Here is a 17,680-nt window from a genome sequence, read left to right as displayed (position 1 = left end):
GAGCAAACAAGGGCTGGAAAAAAAAATCTACTATTTTCAATGGGGAGTTAAGCAGCCCCTGGGAAAATAAGAAGCAAAAGGCTTTTAGAAATCAGATGGCTGTTACATGTCATTAATACAAAACAGCACGCTTTCCAGTGGGGGGGGGGGCAGTCTGTATTCCATCAGATCTCTGAGAATCTTCCTCTAGCTCTTCTAGCTTGATCACACATTGCTGATGTGCTGTTCCCTCCATCACTGTGTGTGTATATGTGTATATGTCTGGAATCTGTCATACACCACATGTTGCCAAGGATAAGATTATCCCGTCTCAATTATCCCTCTGCAAGACTCTATCTGGATTCACAGTTTCTATCATTTTTGTCTAGTGGGAAGGGTGCATAAAGTAACAAATTATTTTACACTAGTTACTTTACACCAATTATTTTACACTAGTTTTTTTACACTGAGAGGTGCCCTGTAAATGTAGCATCTCCACGGCCTCTTGTCATGCTGTTCTCTTTGGGGGGACCGGAGGCGCCATCGGGGGTCACTCCTCTGTGGCCAGAGTACTGAGGGTCTCCAGGCCCCCTGTGGCCAGGCATGTCTGCCGCTCCCCAGGGCGAATCAGGCGCTCATGTATCAGGGGCCAGACTACCGCCTTGCCTGAGACTGACTCCCATATGGCGCGGGAAAAAAAAAAACTCCCACGCAGGCACAGAAATACATGCGTGTCGAGGGAAAGGCAGAATGGTTGCTGGGGCGGCCTGCGGGGCTCCACCAAACGCATGCGAGAAACACCGGGTATGCGTGCTGTTCTGCACACACACCCATCCATCCGTCCCTCATAACCGCTTATCCAGTACCGGGTGGCAGTGAGTCTGGACCATCTCCCAGGCAGCATAGAGCACAACACTCTAATCAGTCCATCGCTTGCTCCAAAATTTAGAATCGACGATTCACCGAAACCATCTGTGGGAGGAAACCCACGTGGAATCAGGGAGAAAATGCAAATCCCACACACGCAGACCCAGAGGTCGGAATGAAACCTCCAACCCTGGAGATACGAGGCCGCAGCTCTACCCACCATGGAACATTTCAGAGAACAGAAGCTCAGAGAAGCTTCCTCATTATCCTGCAAACAGAATGAGTGGACGGCGGCCCCAAAGCAGCATTATGGGAGACAACCGTGACGGCGAGAGAGACACAGCAGGTGTGAGGAATGAATCACTCTTTTCACACGACAAAGGTTAAGCCAGTGAAATGCGCAGCCATTGGCTTATTAACATCTCCGCTCACCTGCTGTTCCCGAACCGCAGCTTGAAAAGCACCAGTTTTAATGCTGGATCCTTCTTTCCTGCGCTCAGATCTACTGATGTTTTCTAGGCAAGATCTGATGTTTTGTTTATGTACTAACTGGCTACTAAACAGTACAACAGATCAAACAAAGTATCTACATCAATCCATCATCCGCGGCTGCTTATCCAGGACAGGGTCTGGGTGAGCCTGGAGCCTATCCCAGAATGCACAGGGCACGAGGTAGGGGACACCATGCATGGGATGCCAGTACATTGCGGGGCACACAATCACACATGCTCACACCCACATTGGCACCCCTGAGACACTGCAAATATGCATCGCAGTTAAGGTGGTCCACAATTATTCTGCAAAAAACATCTTCACTGTGTCTGTAGCATACAAAAATCAAAATACAAATAATTTAATACTATACATTGTGGGACCTTAAATATTTTGTTATAATGATGAACAAAATTCGGTGTACAATATTTTGCAGAGAAAAAAAGCATGAAGGTTGTACAATTCCATTAAATTTCATTCATCCACCTATTTTTTTAACCACCCATCCATCCATTTTCCAAAGACTTATGCGGAGTAGGGTTGGGGGGGGGGGAAGTTGGATCACAGGTAGCACAGGGCACAAAGCCTGGATGAAATTTAGCTGTCCACAGAATGACAGAAAGACCCTCCAGACCATGTAGGCCGCAAAGATGACTCATGCATTCAGAAACCATGAGATTTGACATGGTGGAAATGCGCAGACAGTGGGATCTGTAGAGTTTAAAGACACAAACAAGATTTTACAGGGATGAGACCAAGCTACGTTGCTTAGATAATGAAGACCTCCTCTGGAGCATCACTTACCCAGCATGCTCTTGTTGGGCTCGGACAGGCACATGTCCTTCTCAGCACTGGGCAGCACGAACCCCACGACGAAGATCTCCACACCGTCGGCCATGAGTGCCAGGCCCAGAACAACGTAGAGGGTCCACTGGAAACGTCCGTGGCCGCACTCCTGCAGGATGGTCTCGTACTGCTGGGCCAGCTCTTCCCTGTCCTTCCGCCTCTCACCCGCCTGCTCGCCAATGTCCCGGAACTGGGCCCCCGCCGGTACAGCGCCCCCAAGCTGCCCATCTGCCTTCTCAGAGTCAGCCCGTGGAATTCCCTGATACTCCCCCTCGTAGATCTCGTCATCCTCGTCATGACCCTCAGTGGAGTCGCTGTGGGCGCCCTCATCGTCGTCGTTGGCCCGGCTGTCACTGCGGTAATAGCCTCCATCCGGGCCCTGGACTGGATAGTCGTCATCGTCATCCTCCTCGAAGCGTGTGTACGAGCGCTTCGAGTACTCGTCCGACATCTTGTCGAAGCCCCGGCCAACCTTCTTGCCGGCCTGCTTCTTCACCTCTTTGGCAAGGTCTTTGGCGCCGCGAATGAAGGCTGTTCGGTCTCTGTAACCTTCCTCCATTTTGAAAGGGTCCAATCAAACAACAAACCTCAAAAAGTGCTGTGCTGTGTCTCAGCGATTCCGGTCAGATGTTCCACTGTCGTGATGCAAGTCTCTTGATCGGTGATTTAGTCCAAAAACTCCAAATGTAGCTTTAGCTGCAGAGAAGAATTTCCTCCAGTAAGCCTGAAGACAAAAGGAAGACTATGTAAGTATGATATTCCTTTTTCACTCCGACAACCAAAACAATTCTCACCAAGGGAAAATATAGCCCTCAGAGACAGAAACACATGTAATTATTATTCATGCTATAACTTCTTAAAACTCTAAAAAATAAAAGCCTTATAATCAATCAAAAATTCACCCAAATCAATAATGAATGATTCTTATGTAGATCTCAAAAGGAAATGAATACATAATAAAAAAATAATAATAAGGGCCAAACTTCACTTGTGTTCGCACTCAAGGATGCAATGGGACTGGACCAAAAATTCACTTGAAGCTAAGACTGAACAGATAAGGAGTTCCCCATTAATATAAACAGGAAATTCAAGATATCAAATTCATCCATAATAAGAATGGCTATCCAATGTATGACAAATGTCCATTTTTAAAAGAGCGATGCAAGTGTGCCGGGAAGTCGTGAATGCACGTGACCGCACAAGGCGGCTGTTAGCACATGCTCTTGGTTCTACCCAATGTTACCAAACCTACGACTGCTACAAAGTCCATGTCGTGAACATGGCTACTGAGGTCTGACGGGCATTTGCTGCTCCGCTGCATCAGTCAACGAGAACGTGAGATGTGTGAGGGGACTTCACTCCACTGCAATGCGCACAGCCTCTTCTGACGGTTATAAAACTCGCGCAATGATAAAACTCTCCAGCAGTCTTCAGTGTATAACCATGTGACCATCTGAAAATAACACAGTTTGAAATCTGGGATATGATGTTAAGTAAAAGGTGTCAATCCACAGCCTCCGCAAAGCACAGGAGCTGTGTGGGTAGTGCAGCTTTTGGGCGCCGACTTCCTCTATAGGCGCCTTGCTAGTTGTACTAGGACTGGCGTTACTGCTTGTCAGTGGGGTGCTGCACTCCCCATTCACCAGTCCCAGGCACCGGCCACTCAGACATCAAGCTAACAAAGAAAAAGAACATAAAACTGAATATGACATAAAAATGGAGTAGAGTCCTCCAATATCTCCTCCGAGACCTCCTCCTCTATCTACTCTTAGACCTACCCCAGACCTCCTCCTAGACCCGTTCCTAGAACAGCATCATAGCACAAACACTCAGAAAATGAGTGGAAGGGCGAGAAAAAGCTCAAGGTCAGTCCTCCTGGAGACAAACTACCATTTCCGTCCACAGCCATCCCCCCATGAGTAAAGGTTTACAAGCTGGGGAGATATGGTGCGTTCGATTGTCTCTCCGAAGTCGTAAATTCCGTAGTCGTTCGTGACGTTACGCACTTATCTGCCGTTCGAGCTACACAACTCGGAACAAACATGGCTGCCTCCATGAACGCACTGCTGTGTGTTGTCGCTTTATATCTTAGCAGATTTGGAGTGAGAGTATTTTTCCCGAGAGACAAACAAACAAGAAGCACGAACTAGTCAAACCACATTAAAGGCTTTATAAAATTTTTGTACATCCATAGCGATATTCTTTTTTCGAGAGGCAAACAAACTACAAACAAACAAAAGACACTAACAAGTCTGGTAAAAATCTGATATTGCATGGTAGGATACTGTTTAGGGTCATGATATATTCTCTAAATCGACCACAAGCAATTACATTTTTTACTATTAATACATTTAACAAAATAAACATTTTTAAATATATATAAAATAGAATTACTGTAGAAAAACTCGGGACAACAAAATTCTGTCCGATATCAACGTCGGAAAGGAGGCAAGATTGGACTGTCGTTCAATCTTGGCTATGCAGTGCTGGGTGGCAGGTCAGCGGGCAGGCCTGCGGGCAGGCCTGCGGGCAGGCCTCCTGGGAAACAAGCGTCTCAAAAGGAAACCACAGAAACGGAAACGGGACTGGAAAGGGAAAACAAACACCATCGACTTTCATCCTTAGCGGTTTTCACCGTTACTCTCATTGCCAGCTGGGGAATAACTGACGATCCTTTTTGAACATTCTGCTGCATTACAAAAGGAATCAGATGTATTCAAATAACAGTTTCTTCATTTGTGCTGAGATTATAAAGTAATATTTTAAACACTGCACATCGACTATAAATAAATGGGACCCTGCAGGTGATGGGCCCTCTGCAGCAGCTACACGGCTGTTCTCCAAATTTCTTCCTGCCCTTGGTTGTTTTTTGACAGGGCGGTCGGATGATATCAAAAGCCTCTTTGAAAAACTCAATTATCCGTCTGGCAGGGGGCCTCGCAGAGCGATATCGTCCGATTACGCAACGGCTGCCAAGCTAGCAGCATTAACACCTCAGGTCCAGCGCACTTGTCAGGAGGCCATGATCACCCGGCGTCACGGGCAACCCCCCCACCCCGCTCCGACGGCAAGGAAGCCCTATCTCCATCCGTAATCGGCATTCCCACAGCACGGGAAGGGGGGAGGGGGGATGTGCGGATGAAGATACTATCATTCCCTGCTCACGTCGGGTATGGATTGTGATAATGATTCATGCAAAAAAAAAAGTGATTTGACATTTCTTGCTTTTAAAAATACCATATGCCATGACAAGCTGGTCAAGGGGCTTCGTGAGGGCTGTGGGAGCCTCGCCAGAAATTGTCGGCTGCAGGGCGGCTCAAGTTAATCATGCTAGCTAAAATATTCCTCCTCATCCTCACCATCGGGCTGCGGAGAAAACCAAGCCTATTTAAACGCCCACCCAACCCTGGGCAGAAGATCCACGGAACGTAGAACCACAAGCGTTCCACCATCGAGGAGAAAACAGGACGGATGGGGAGCTGCAGGTCCCCATCCAACTTTCCACCACGCGGCCTATCTGCAGGTTACGTACGACACCAGTGAGCGGCACCCTCAAGAGATACAGGCAGCCGTGGGAGGGGAGGTTGATGAAGGGGAGGAGCAATGAGCGGTGACCCATAACGACAGGAAGTGGAGAGAAAGGTGTAGACAACCGAGTGTGTGGAGTCTGCATGCGGTGCGAGAGCAGGGAATGAAATAAAGGACACATCCAACCACTGGTCAGCAACATTTCCTGGACGGGGTCGTAGAGTCATATAAATTCATTGTTTAGATAGTTTAAAGCAGGGGCATATGATATATGATATGTTCCCCTTCTGTATGAATTATGTCTTTAAGTGTGTTAAATGTACATCAATACACTGACAGTGTGAAAAGCCCCTTTGCTCGTTTCCTACAATTACACGCTGCTTTGGTGTGAATCCACACTAAGCTATCTGGCTTTATTCTTCAGTCAGACGTTGTCCTCCATTTTGGCTTGCACCACACGCACCCTCTGATGTTCAAAAACATCAGAATGTGATTAAATATTGATTAAATTGTTAAAAGTCACATAAAGAAGCCTATCATTTCTGTCCACAGTATCTCTGTGTTTATCCATGAACGGAAGGAGGCAGAAGCTGAATTTAGGCTGTTTTTATACCGAATTCATTTATTGATGGCAAACCATCACCTGGCCTCACTGGCAGCACATGAGCAGAGGTAGAGGATGTCAAAAAATTGGAACAAAGGACCCTAAGTGGTAACCAACCTTGTAAAGAACAAATTATCCCGACTTTGCGTATTACCTGCCAATCTATGACACAGCAGTAATACGAGGGCAGAGCAGTGTGACAGTAATGAGGGAACGAGGCTCCGCGGACAAACAGAGCTCCAGTTTTATGTCTAAACATCAGCTGTGCTTAATGCTGCAGGGGTTTTCGAGGCTTGTTATGCCTAATGACACTTTCTCCTGTAACTCTTCCCAGCAGGATTGCGTCTATAAAACAACAACCTCAACCTGCAAACAGGGGCCTTGAGGAAACCTGCTGGAGAAGTGTGAAAATCCCAGGATGGACAGCTGTTTCAGAGATAGTGGAAACACCACACATGGCATCGACTATTCAAAGTTACTAACGGCAGGCATCTTAGCCATCTGAATGCCTACTGAAACAGTAAGTGAACCATGTCTGTTATCCCATAGCTGGTCGCTTATGTATCCTGGAGTCTACACTTTTGTGTGTTGGAGTCTTACAATGGTCCAATGCTAATGTACACTTATTACCAGGTTTTCGTTGGAAGCTCAGCATAGGTGCACTTGTGCCAAACATAGATGCCTGCATGCTGCATGTATTCAAAGGCAGCCACACGATTCACCGTTTGGAGGATTTTTAGTAGGAAGGTGTACTTAATAAACCGGTCACTGGGTGTATAAATTGTTATTGAAAAAGTGAGAAGAGCTAATGTGAAAAAACAGACAAACCCAAGCCAGCCACAGATGGTCTACATAAATGGGTTTGTTTGCTGCAAGACCTGATTAAAACCTGCAAACAACCACAGTGCCAGTACTTCAAACACTTTGCGTTGGGAGCTTCTGACATTCTACTAAAGAAGTTCCAAAGTATCACACATGATCTCTTTGTTCAGAGAACTGCAATTCTAGTGGTGCACCAAATGTGGAAATTTTAGCCAATATTGATAACCTATATATTTTTGTCTAGTATTACCAATAGAGATAAACAATAAGTGGCTAATCTCTGAGTTCCACAAATCTGTCCTGAAATTGATGTTGGTGAAGATCCTGTGAATGTGTGTAGCAATTACATTTTATTTATTTATATATATATATAATGTAAGAAATGAGACACCAGCAAAGTTGAGCCACCTTGAAAAGGTGTAGTTAGGTCCTGAGTGCTCAATGAGTGATGCGATCCCTTGTCCTCCACTCTGATTGGCCAATGTAATTATCTCCATTATCTTAGTAGTTATGTCTTGGGCTCTCATACTGCTACCTTTAAATACTGATACAGTTTAAATATTGGCTGAAAATAGTGGCCTAGCCTGACACAACGGACTAATGCCATTGTCTTGATTTATAAGGAAAATTGGCCAGTACTGATTTTAAACAATGTATTGTGCATCCCTAATCAATCCCTTCACAATCAAGAATTCTCATGGCATAGTATGAAGTAACTACTCCAGGAAAAACCCTGGTTTCTCTGAGCATGAAAATGTCTGTGAATTGAGTGACTTCTTGTGCCCTCATACTCACAGCAAAAGTCTTATCATCACGGTCGCTAATGAACATTTGCTTGCCGTTCTCTAGTGAGTTACCGCGAAGAGATTATCTGCTGCTCCTGATGGATTCATTATGCTATAAAATCAGCTACAGCCAACTCGAGGACTTGTTGTGAGACGCAGGTGGTACAAATGAGTTCAAAAAGTAATTTATTTATATAGCTCATTGTGTGCAATTGGGGGCCCTATGATGAACTATCTTCCTGTCCAAGGTGTTCAGGTACGCTGGAAGAGTGGATGAATGGATGGAAGGATGAGGATGGCATGGTATTTCTGCTCTTTTAGTCTGTAGTATACACAGGGCTCAAGTTCTGTAGATGACCTACAGACACGAAAATTCTTTGAAAATAACTGGAGAAAAAGTAACAGCGCTGGGAAAAAACCTGCCAGAAAATAAATTAAAACTCCAGTGAGACCAGAATCTTTGTCTATCTGTAAAATGATTATATTTCAATTATATCAACAAAGGCATAGCGAGTAAGCGCCCCAACACTCGTTCTCCCGTCATGAAAGACTTAATTACGTAATTCCATTTCCACTTAATGGACTCCAATAGCACCAAAGGGATTGGGGGGGGGGGCTCCTCTCGGTGTGATTGCTACAGAGAGGCCGGATAACAAATGGTCAGTCTTACAGAGGCTTCGCTATATTCGAGAAAAGCCTGAGGTTAGCCAAGCATGTTTCTGTAATGTGGCCAGACTTCTATTAAATATAACAAATTAGTTCAATAAAAGCAGAAACTGAAAGCCCCTTTGGGTTCGGTCTTAGATACCAGGCCGATAGCGGCACTGAGAGCCGGCCACAGGCCAGAACCACAGACGTACCAGTAAACCACACTCTCATGCCATTTCAAGGATGGTGGGGTAGTGGTGGACTGATTCTACCACTGTTTTTCAGCTACAATCTCAATAGAATTACAATCAGAATAAACTTTATTTTCCATTTACAGCATGAGTGGAGTTTGGGGGGGTTAGCGAGGAAGAAAGACACCTTTTCCTGCATAGTAGCAACAAACCACTGATGCACAGTGCACAGAACACAGCACCACTGATTCAACTATAGCCTTGACGGTAAGCAAATACATTGAAACAACTAACCAAAACAAACAATTACTAAATCCGTACATAATACCTTCTGTTAGTTAGGCAGGTAAAACACTTAAAATGTATTTGCTTACCGTCAAGGCTATAGGTGAATCGGTGGTGCTGTGTTCTATGCACTTTTGCATAAGTGGTTTGTTGCTACTCTATAGGTAGATAAGATAATACATAATTTGTGCGTCATATACGCCATATTTGATGTTTGATATTATGAACATCAAACTCCACCTATGATACACAGGCCAAGTACCAGGAATATATTTTGGTGTAATTGGTCAAATTAAAGTAAAATGAAGTAAATCACAAAAAAAAAACAAAAAAAACATGACATAGAGCTATGGTCAGCAACTGGCAGACTCTGGTCCACATCTGGGCAGAAATGGAGCTGAATCCAGACCACGCAATAGTCAGAGGTAGTGGACCTAGGCTTTGTGTTGCGGAATGGAATTTGGTCCATGAGGAACAATAGACCCCTGACACAGAGTGTTAACCACCTCACCCCAGAGTAGCATGTGTTCCAGTTCTCCATCAGTGCTAAAGTCTTTCTCCCAGGATTTTAGAAAAGGAAAAATGTCTTTATTGTTGCTGTACAGGAAGCGTCTACAAGGGAATTCAGTCTTTGCATATCCCATTTCCCAGTGCCTCTGGAGCAGTTTTTGGGGTTAAATACCTCGTTGGGTACCCCACAGTGATATGATTATTTTGCAGGCCACAGGATTTGAACCAGTGACCTTCTTAGCACAGATGCAGAAGCCAGAACCTGCATTGCACCTTTCCGTAAGCGGACACTCAGAACAACCCCAGTCGGTACCCTGCTTGTAAAATAAAAAAAAAATTTAGCATTTGTGTCCAATAGCCCACAAACAGCAACATGGAGAGGAAGTTCAAGCCGGCTACAATTCTAACAACTTAACTCATTATAATTATAAAAAGTTGCAGCATGATGAACTGCATCCTTACACCTTCAGGGATGCGGGTTCGACTCCAGCCCCCGCACTGTGCGTGCACAGTTTGCCTAGGACTCCTCCAGGTACTCTGGCTTCCTCCCGCAGTGAAGAGAAATGCAGGTGCCTTATCCAGAACTGCCTGAGTGCATGTCCTGTGACGGGCTGGAATCCCACCCAGGGTGTCTGCGGACACTGCCCCAGGCTTCCTGGCACAGGTTCCAGGCCCACTAGCTCTGCAAATTTAGCTATGAGAAATGGATGGTCAATCACGAATTCATGTGCTTTAAAGCTACAATCACTGAAGGCTATAAGATGGGTTGTGTTACGAATTCACTAGTAACCATCAGCACGGGGGGGGGGGTGCAGCCTATCACAGGCAGCATAAGGCACAAGCAGGAGAACAGCCTGGATGTGGTGCCAGTCCATCACCAGGCACATACATGCCCTCACACTAGGGGCAGCTTAGAGTGACCGGGAGACCTACAGCACCAGTCAATAGTTTGGACACACCTACCCATAGAAAGGTTGATTTGTACTATTCTCTACTATTCTTTTAGAATAATTATAAAGATGTCAAAACTATGAAATAATATATATGTAATTATGCACTGACCAAAAAAATTATTAAACAAAAACAATATAATTTGTTGGGGGGCGCTCTGTGGGTTGGTTGCTGGTTCAAATCCCATGGCCAGTAGAGTGGTCCCACCATTGTGCCCATGAACAACGTTCTTAACTCCAATTGCTCCAGGGACTGGCTGACCCTATCTGCTCTATGCCAGATTCATGAGGTGGCCTTATGGGATGCTCTTCCAGCTGTCCTGCATGAGGTCCCACATATACCATCTCTAACATGCATAGGTCAGGTGGTCAGGTCATGTGACGGGACACGCTATCACTGTCCTTTGTAGGCAGTTACTACCTATCTAGGTTCAATTGCAGAAACTAGTTTCTTTCCAGTTTACACCAGTTTGGTACCAATCAAGTACAAAGGACTCATGAAACAAGAGTAGCTGTTCTGCGAGCAGATGAACTGAAGACGATTATGGACAGTTGAACAAAATGACTGTTTTTGGGCAAAATGGCCGTGCTTTACTCGATTTTGGCATCTAAAAGACTTGCAGAGGCAATGACGGGACAATCAGCCTGCTATCTGTAGTCTGTCTGTAAGAACATTTCTCAGCCTCTTCTCATCTGCTTTCACAGCGCACAAAATCTAGCACAGAGACCCTGGCAGGCAATCACTTAGGTTAGTCATCTATCACTTTGCATTATATAAACATTTTGAAGGAAAAAGTGCTAATGTAAGTTATTACCGCCATAAAGTCAAGTGCAGACGGCAACGGCACGAAGGTATGTGCAGCAAATCACATCCTTAGCCCGCATGAAAACATAAGCTCCTGTCAAAGTACATTATATTAGATGCCATGATTTCATAATAAAAAGTGAAATGGGGTTTCCTCGTAAAGCTACATTACTCTGTATGTAGGAGCAAAAGCAAAATAAACAGATGCAACGGGAGTTTTCCGAAATTCCCAGGATAAAGACAAAGAAGAAAAAGGATAAATTATGTTTAATAGTGGTAACAGTTAAAACGCATCCAGCTATAAGAACTCAGCCTTCCTGTCCTGTTTACAGAAGCCTGCTACGTGTATTTCCATTGAAAAAGGTAAATGTTTTTAAACCATCTGTCCACTCTCTGGTATCTATAGTGGAGATGAAAGATAAGCTGATATTCGTTTATGGGCTTCATGCCACGGGTTCTCAAGGCTGAACACGATGGACGTATCAACGCGTGAATAAGAGGGAAGAATTTGGGTGGGGAATGAGTCAGATTCTGAGACTGAGCAGCTGAGCTCTGCTTAAATTTACACTGTTTGGGGAGCAGATCGCGGACGGATGGGAGAAAAGGGGAGAGAGAGACACAGGGAGAAAGAGAGAGGGAAAGAGCAAGAAGGGAAACGTGAAGCCCCTCCACTGACAGAATATTCCTCGCAAAGCGAGTGGCCAGGGCACCCGGGAGAGATGGGAAGTGACGGGGCGATTAGCTGGCAGCTGATTGGTTGGAAGAGGTGGCACGGAGGGTCCACGTCATTGCTGGCGTCACGGATGCAGCCAGCAACGGGCGAGGTGACAGGAGAGCAGGGCAGACCAGCTGGACCACACCAGGCTGGAGAACAGCAAGCCTACAAGGATGGGATCTCCAATCATCGAGGGCCTTCAGATAAAATGCCCATGTGGAACTTGGACTAAAACGCAACAGTGTCTGCATCTCCTCAGAAGGTTGCTGGTTCGAATCCTGTGGCCAGTATTTCACCTTTAGGCTCTTGCGTGAGGCCCTTAACCCCAGCTGGCTCTGCTTTTTTTGATTGTACGTCGCTTTAGATTGAAGTCCCCGCTACATGAGTAAACGTAAATGTAATACGTACATCACACTGAGAGATGATATCCAATTCAAATGAAGCCAAAAAAGGGCAAGCCAAGTGCTGTCTGCCTAATGACATGTGACATCCCATTAAATTCAGCTGGCATGTCTTTTCCTCGGTTTCTTCCCTGATCATGTCGGCTAGGTGTGTCTGGCCATGACGATTCCAGACCAGAACTTATCCATTAAAATCTGAATGAAGATTTCTGAGACTGACTCGCAGCAGAGGACACGTCCTTCTGAGTCTCACATGGCACATAAGCACAAACTAGTCCTTCCAATGACTTCAAAAACTCAGTCACCTCAAGATTCAGAGGCCAATACGTCAAATTTTAATTTCAATTATGATTTTGGCTTCTAACAATTATGAAAAAAATAATCGATAAAAATCATTATGCTGCATTTTGTTTTGTAGTGATGCTCCCTTTCCAACCACTTTTTATTTATTTCTCAGTTGAATTATATTCCGAGTTCAAGGAAATCCACTGTTAAAAAGACAAGCTTTTTTGTAAAAAGTGAGTAAATGCATATCTCCAAAGTCAATGAGTAACTGTGTTAAATAACCGTGATCTCAATACTGACCAAAATTATCGTGATTATGATTTTTGCCTTAATTGAGCAGCCTTAGCAGAGTGTCTTTTTTTTAACTAGAATTAGATGTCTCTATATTGTCCCTGCTCAGGGATGAAGAACGAAGACAAACAGCAGCAGGCTACTCTGACATGAGCACAGGACAGGGGGAGGCTCCCTGGGCTTTTCTGTGCCTCCGCTGTCGAGTCGCTGTCCGCACACGAGGGTTCAGGAGCCGAGGAGAGCCAAGGAGCAGCTGATGTGGGGTGACAAGGCTAAGCTGCTCGATAGCAACCAACATGCAGCACCGGGAGAGACTGAAGGAGGCCCACTTAGTTAAGCAGAATGACACTGAACACTGTTATCCAATGGGCACGGCCTGATTCTATAAATAGACACATTTTCTTGCCCTTATTGTTTTTGCATCCGTGCAGCATATTGTGACCATTTTTAGACCAGATGTATCTCCCATCTACATGCATGCATATACTAATACAAGTGCACATAAAGGGTATAGACTAATACAAGTGCACATAAAAGGCTATAGACTAATACAAGTGCACATAAAAGGCTATAGACTAATACAAGTGCACGTAAAAGGGTATAGACTAATACATGTGCACATAAAAGGGTATAGACTAATACATGTGCACATAAAAGGCTATAGACTAATACAAGTGCACATAAAAGGCTATAGACTAATACAAGTGCACATAAAAGGGTGTAGACTAATACAAGTGCACATAATAGACTAATTCAAGTGCACATAAAAGGGTATAGACTAATACAAGTGCACATAAAAGGCTATAGACTAATACAAGTGCACATAAAAGGCTATAGACTAATACAAGTGCACATAAAAGGCTATAGACTAATACAAGTGCACATAAAAGGGTATAGACTAATACATGTGCACATAAAAGGCTATAGACTAATACAAGTGCACATAAAAGGCTATAGACTAATACAAGTGCACATAAAAGGCTATAGACTAATACAAGTGCACATAAAAGGGTATAGACTAATACAAGTGCACATAAAAGGCTATAGACTAATACAAGTGCACATAAAAGGGTATAGACTAATACAAGTGCACATAAAAGGGTATAGACTAATACAAGTGCACATAAAAGGGTATACAGTAATACAAGCATCGTTCGAAACCCCCACCATGGAAACTGGGCTCTTTGTACGTGGGAGGCTCAGAGGTCCCTGAGGCTGTCAGCTGGGCCAGTCCCCATAGAGTCCGCTTCAAACAGGCCAGCAAAGTGCCCCGACAGCGAGTGGGCTGGCGTCCCACGGACCAGCACCGACCTCGGAGCGGGGATCCGTCAAGGTTTCAGCGCAAACCACACTAAAGGGCATGTTGCAACTTCTTTAGGGGACTAGACGTCCTTAGGATAGGAAGGCAAAGCTATCTGTCTGACCGCGGATTACAAACGGATGATTCTGACAAAGAAATACATGTGGACATGCAGTCCGGTTACAGGTTATATAAGATACTGCTGCATTTTCCATCTGTCTTCCATGCCCAGTTTTGCAGTGCAAGAATAGACATTAGCCTGAATCCTATCCGAGGAAGCAGAGGGCAAAGGGAGACCGTGGACGGGAAAGCCAGTCCATTATGAGACATGCAGTCTTTGGGCTGTGGGAGGAAACAACAGGATCCAGGGAAATCCCAGACAACACAGAGTATGCATGCAAACTCCATAACCACAAAGCAAGGACACGATCGTAACACTCTAAACCCTAAGAGACAGACAGGCAGACAGACAGACAGGCATACAGACAGGCAGGCAGGCAGACAGACAGGCAGACAGACAGTCAGGCAGACAGGCAGATATGGTAAGGTATTTTAGTGTTACTGGGTGATGTTTCCTAATTTATGGCTTTTATGCATACAGTGGCCTTTCATACCTAAAATAAATCAGTCAGCATAGAAACAGTCCAAGTGTATGACCTACAATACAACGCATAAAACCAGCAATGCCTCCCCCCATAAAGATGCCACCAGAGATTTCTACAGGGTATTCCCTCAGCCCTTCAGTCAAAATCATGTGACCGACTGAGATGACAAAGGATCTGGCCTGGGAAGTTACCACCTGGGGAGTCATTGTGAATACGATGAAAATACCAGAATAACGGAAAAGATACCATACTGCTGCATGGCTGGAAGCATATGTGGAACGACATATAGGATATCTGTGCTGTCGTTTCTGTTGAAAAATATTCAGAAATTTCTGGAGTGCTTTCATCTTTTAGCTGCATTTCTTTCTTTCTGTGGAGATCCAGGGGCAGTCTGACTGCGTGCGCGCACCTATTTTACAGTCGTAGCACAATGAGAGCCGCTGACGTTACACGTTTGTCCCTCTCCCATTCCGAGAGACAAAACAGCCTTAATGCAAGCTGGTTAAAAAAAAATTATAATAAATTAAGCCCGTTTATATGACATAATTAGCGTCTAAAAGATGAGCTGTCAGGAAATTTTTCTAGGAGTTAGAGAAACTGCAAACTGGGGGAATAAAAACCCACAAAATTATCTCTCGTGTAGCAGGAATTGTTACATTTCCCTGATTTTTTTTCTGCTTACATAAAATGAATATTGAGTCGTGGCAAAAATAAAACGGTGGCATAAAATGAGGGCAGGCACAGGTGCCCATCTGCCTGGTGTTTCATAAGCGTGTCGCACAGAAACACATACATCGGCTGTGGGGGAGGGGCTCTGATTTATATTAAATGCACAGGAGTCACGAGTGATGTAGCTGCTCCCTGGCCACGCCCTCCACGCGCAGGCAAATGGAGGCAGACTGAGCCCGTAACGTCCTACCATCAAATGTGTATCCAGTGGGGTCAGTGTTTCACTGGAACCCAGGAGGATGTTATCATCTCTGATTAGTGTTCTTTGCCTTTATTGTCAATGTCCTACTTTTTTAATGGGATTGAATCCAAATTTAAGTAATCATAACTTCATGCTTTTGTTTTTACGTTAATTTCAGCTTTATGTGTTCGTGCACTATCCACAGACTGACTGCAAGCCAACATTTTCATAAAACGAAAAAATATTGTAATTTTGATCAATAAGCCTTTTTTGACCCTTTTTATTTCAAAGTGAAACCTTGAGTCATAAGATGGTTGGGTAAACTGAAGCAAAACTCCTACAAAACAATGACTCTCCAACAGGACAAGATAAAATCTCACGATCTTACCTGGTGCAGTGAGCACAGCCTCGCGACTGTGGCAACAATGTGTTTTTCAGCCGAGCCACATTATCCAATGAGTTAAGAGTTCAAATAATTTTTTTACATCAAACAAGTATAATGTGTAATGGTGCAACCACATATGGTCATAAATTAAAGACTTCACGTTATTTACCTACAGCACTTCATTGAATCATAGTACATAGAAGTATGTGCGTATTTCGTTTTTCAAACAAGCAAAACACAGCATCAAAAATAGAAGACATGACAGATTTATGAAGCCGAATATAATTTTTGGGGACATGGTCATCAAAGTTATTTAGATTGGCGATGTGTTTGTAATTAGTGACTTTGAGTGTTTCTTCAAAGCCGTAGCATACTGCAGTAAAGTGGGAATGGCAGGAATTAAAAAAAAAAAAAAAAAAAACGGCATCCCAGCCTTCACCGAACTGCGGAATGTGACATGTTTTGTAATGACAAGGTCGTTGTAGCAGAACTAACGCGCCACTGCAATGGGGGACATCATCAGCTCATTTTACAGGCTGCTATATCTCACCATAGACACAGCGTTCACCAAACAAGGCCAAAATACTACGAGGGCCGCCTGGAGTCAGCGAAGGTCATTTTATTACCGTTAGGCAACATTGATATACGCAATTAGCCGACGTGTACCGGGTACTCCATCTGATTTGTTGATTGCCGTTCCAACATGAGATTTAATAATTACAGAAATACCATAAGCTAAATCAACATCAACCGGAGGTCACCAGCGTGAAAGAATACTACGTTTTAATATGAAAAACATAAATGTCATTAACACACCCCCGTCAATCACTATTTCAGGCGAAGTAAGGTGGAGGGGAGAGGCGAAAAGGGACAGCGTGCTTCCCATAAACTCCGCAAGAGCTCGTCCTCAGTTGATAAAAAAATATGTTTAGGAGAAAACCAAAACTACAGATTCTGGATGAAATATCGTCGGCGGTCTGACATGTATATTCATTATAACGCAGCGGTGAATCTGTGACAATTGCACCATCTGTCCCATTTCATACCACATACTGCTATAATTGAGATTAACATAACACCGTTGCAGTGGGATGTATACGTGTGTGTGTGTGTACACACACCCCTCAAAAACCGATCCATGATGCATTACGCTCCCTAAATTATGACTGTCTCTGTGACAAGCGGTGAAAACCAGGGAACACGCCTAAGTCCAGGTTCCGGCTACTACACGCAAACATGCAGAAACACAATGCTTATTTACCAATTTATTATTGTTTGAACGTAAATTTTACATATTTTTTTGCCATTACTGCAGCATTACAAAACGCATGATGCTCTTACCTTATCGTACGGCACTTTCCGTTTTATGCCAACGTCAAGGAAGGAATGAGCCCTGAGATGCGGCGCAGGGACCACCGGAGGCTGGAAGGAGCAGGACAGGAGAGCAACCACATTACACGACGCACCCCTCCCTCT

General features: G+C 44.4%; 1 protein-coding gene across 1 annotated transcript in view; it reads right to left on the bottom strand.

Annotated features, from left to right (window-relative positions):
* sv2a (synaptic vesicle glycoprotein 2A) overlaps positions 1 to 17,680 on the bottom strand; it is a 38,466-nt gene extending 20,786 nt beyond the window's left edge. Inside the window, exons 1-2 of the mRNA XM_023801413.2 lie at positions 17,546 to 17,680; positions 2,143 to 2,908 (exon numbers count right to left, since the gene is read on the bottom strand). Of these exons, the coding sequence (XP_023657181.1) occupies positions 2,143 to 2,743 (601 nt within the window). The 5' untranslated portion in view covers positions 2,744 to 2,908; positions 17,546 to 17,680. The remainder of the gene's footprint in view (positions 1 to 2,142; positions 2,909 to 17,545) is intronic.

The sequence above is a fragment of the Paramormyrops kingsleyae genome, chromosome 9 (genome assembly GCF_048594095.1).
Source record: "Paramormyrops kingsleyae isolate MSU_618 chromosome 9, PKINGS_0.4, whole genome shotgun sequence".
Lineage (NCBI taxonomy): Eukaryota > Metazoa > Chordata > Actinopteri > Osteoglossiformes > Mormyridae > Paramormyrops > Paramormyrops kingsleyae.
This window is presented reverse-complemented; position numbering and strand designations above follow the sequence as displayed.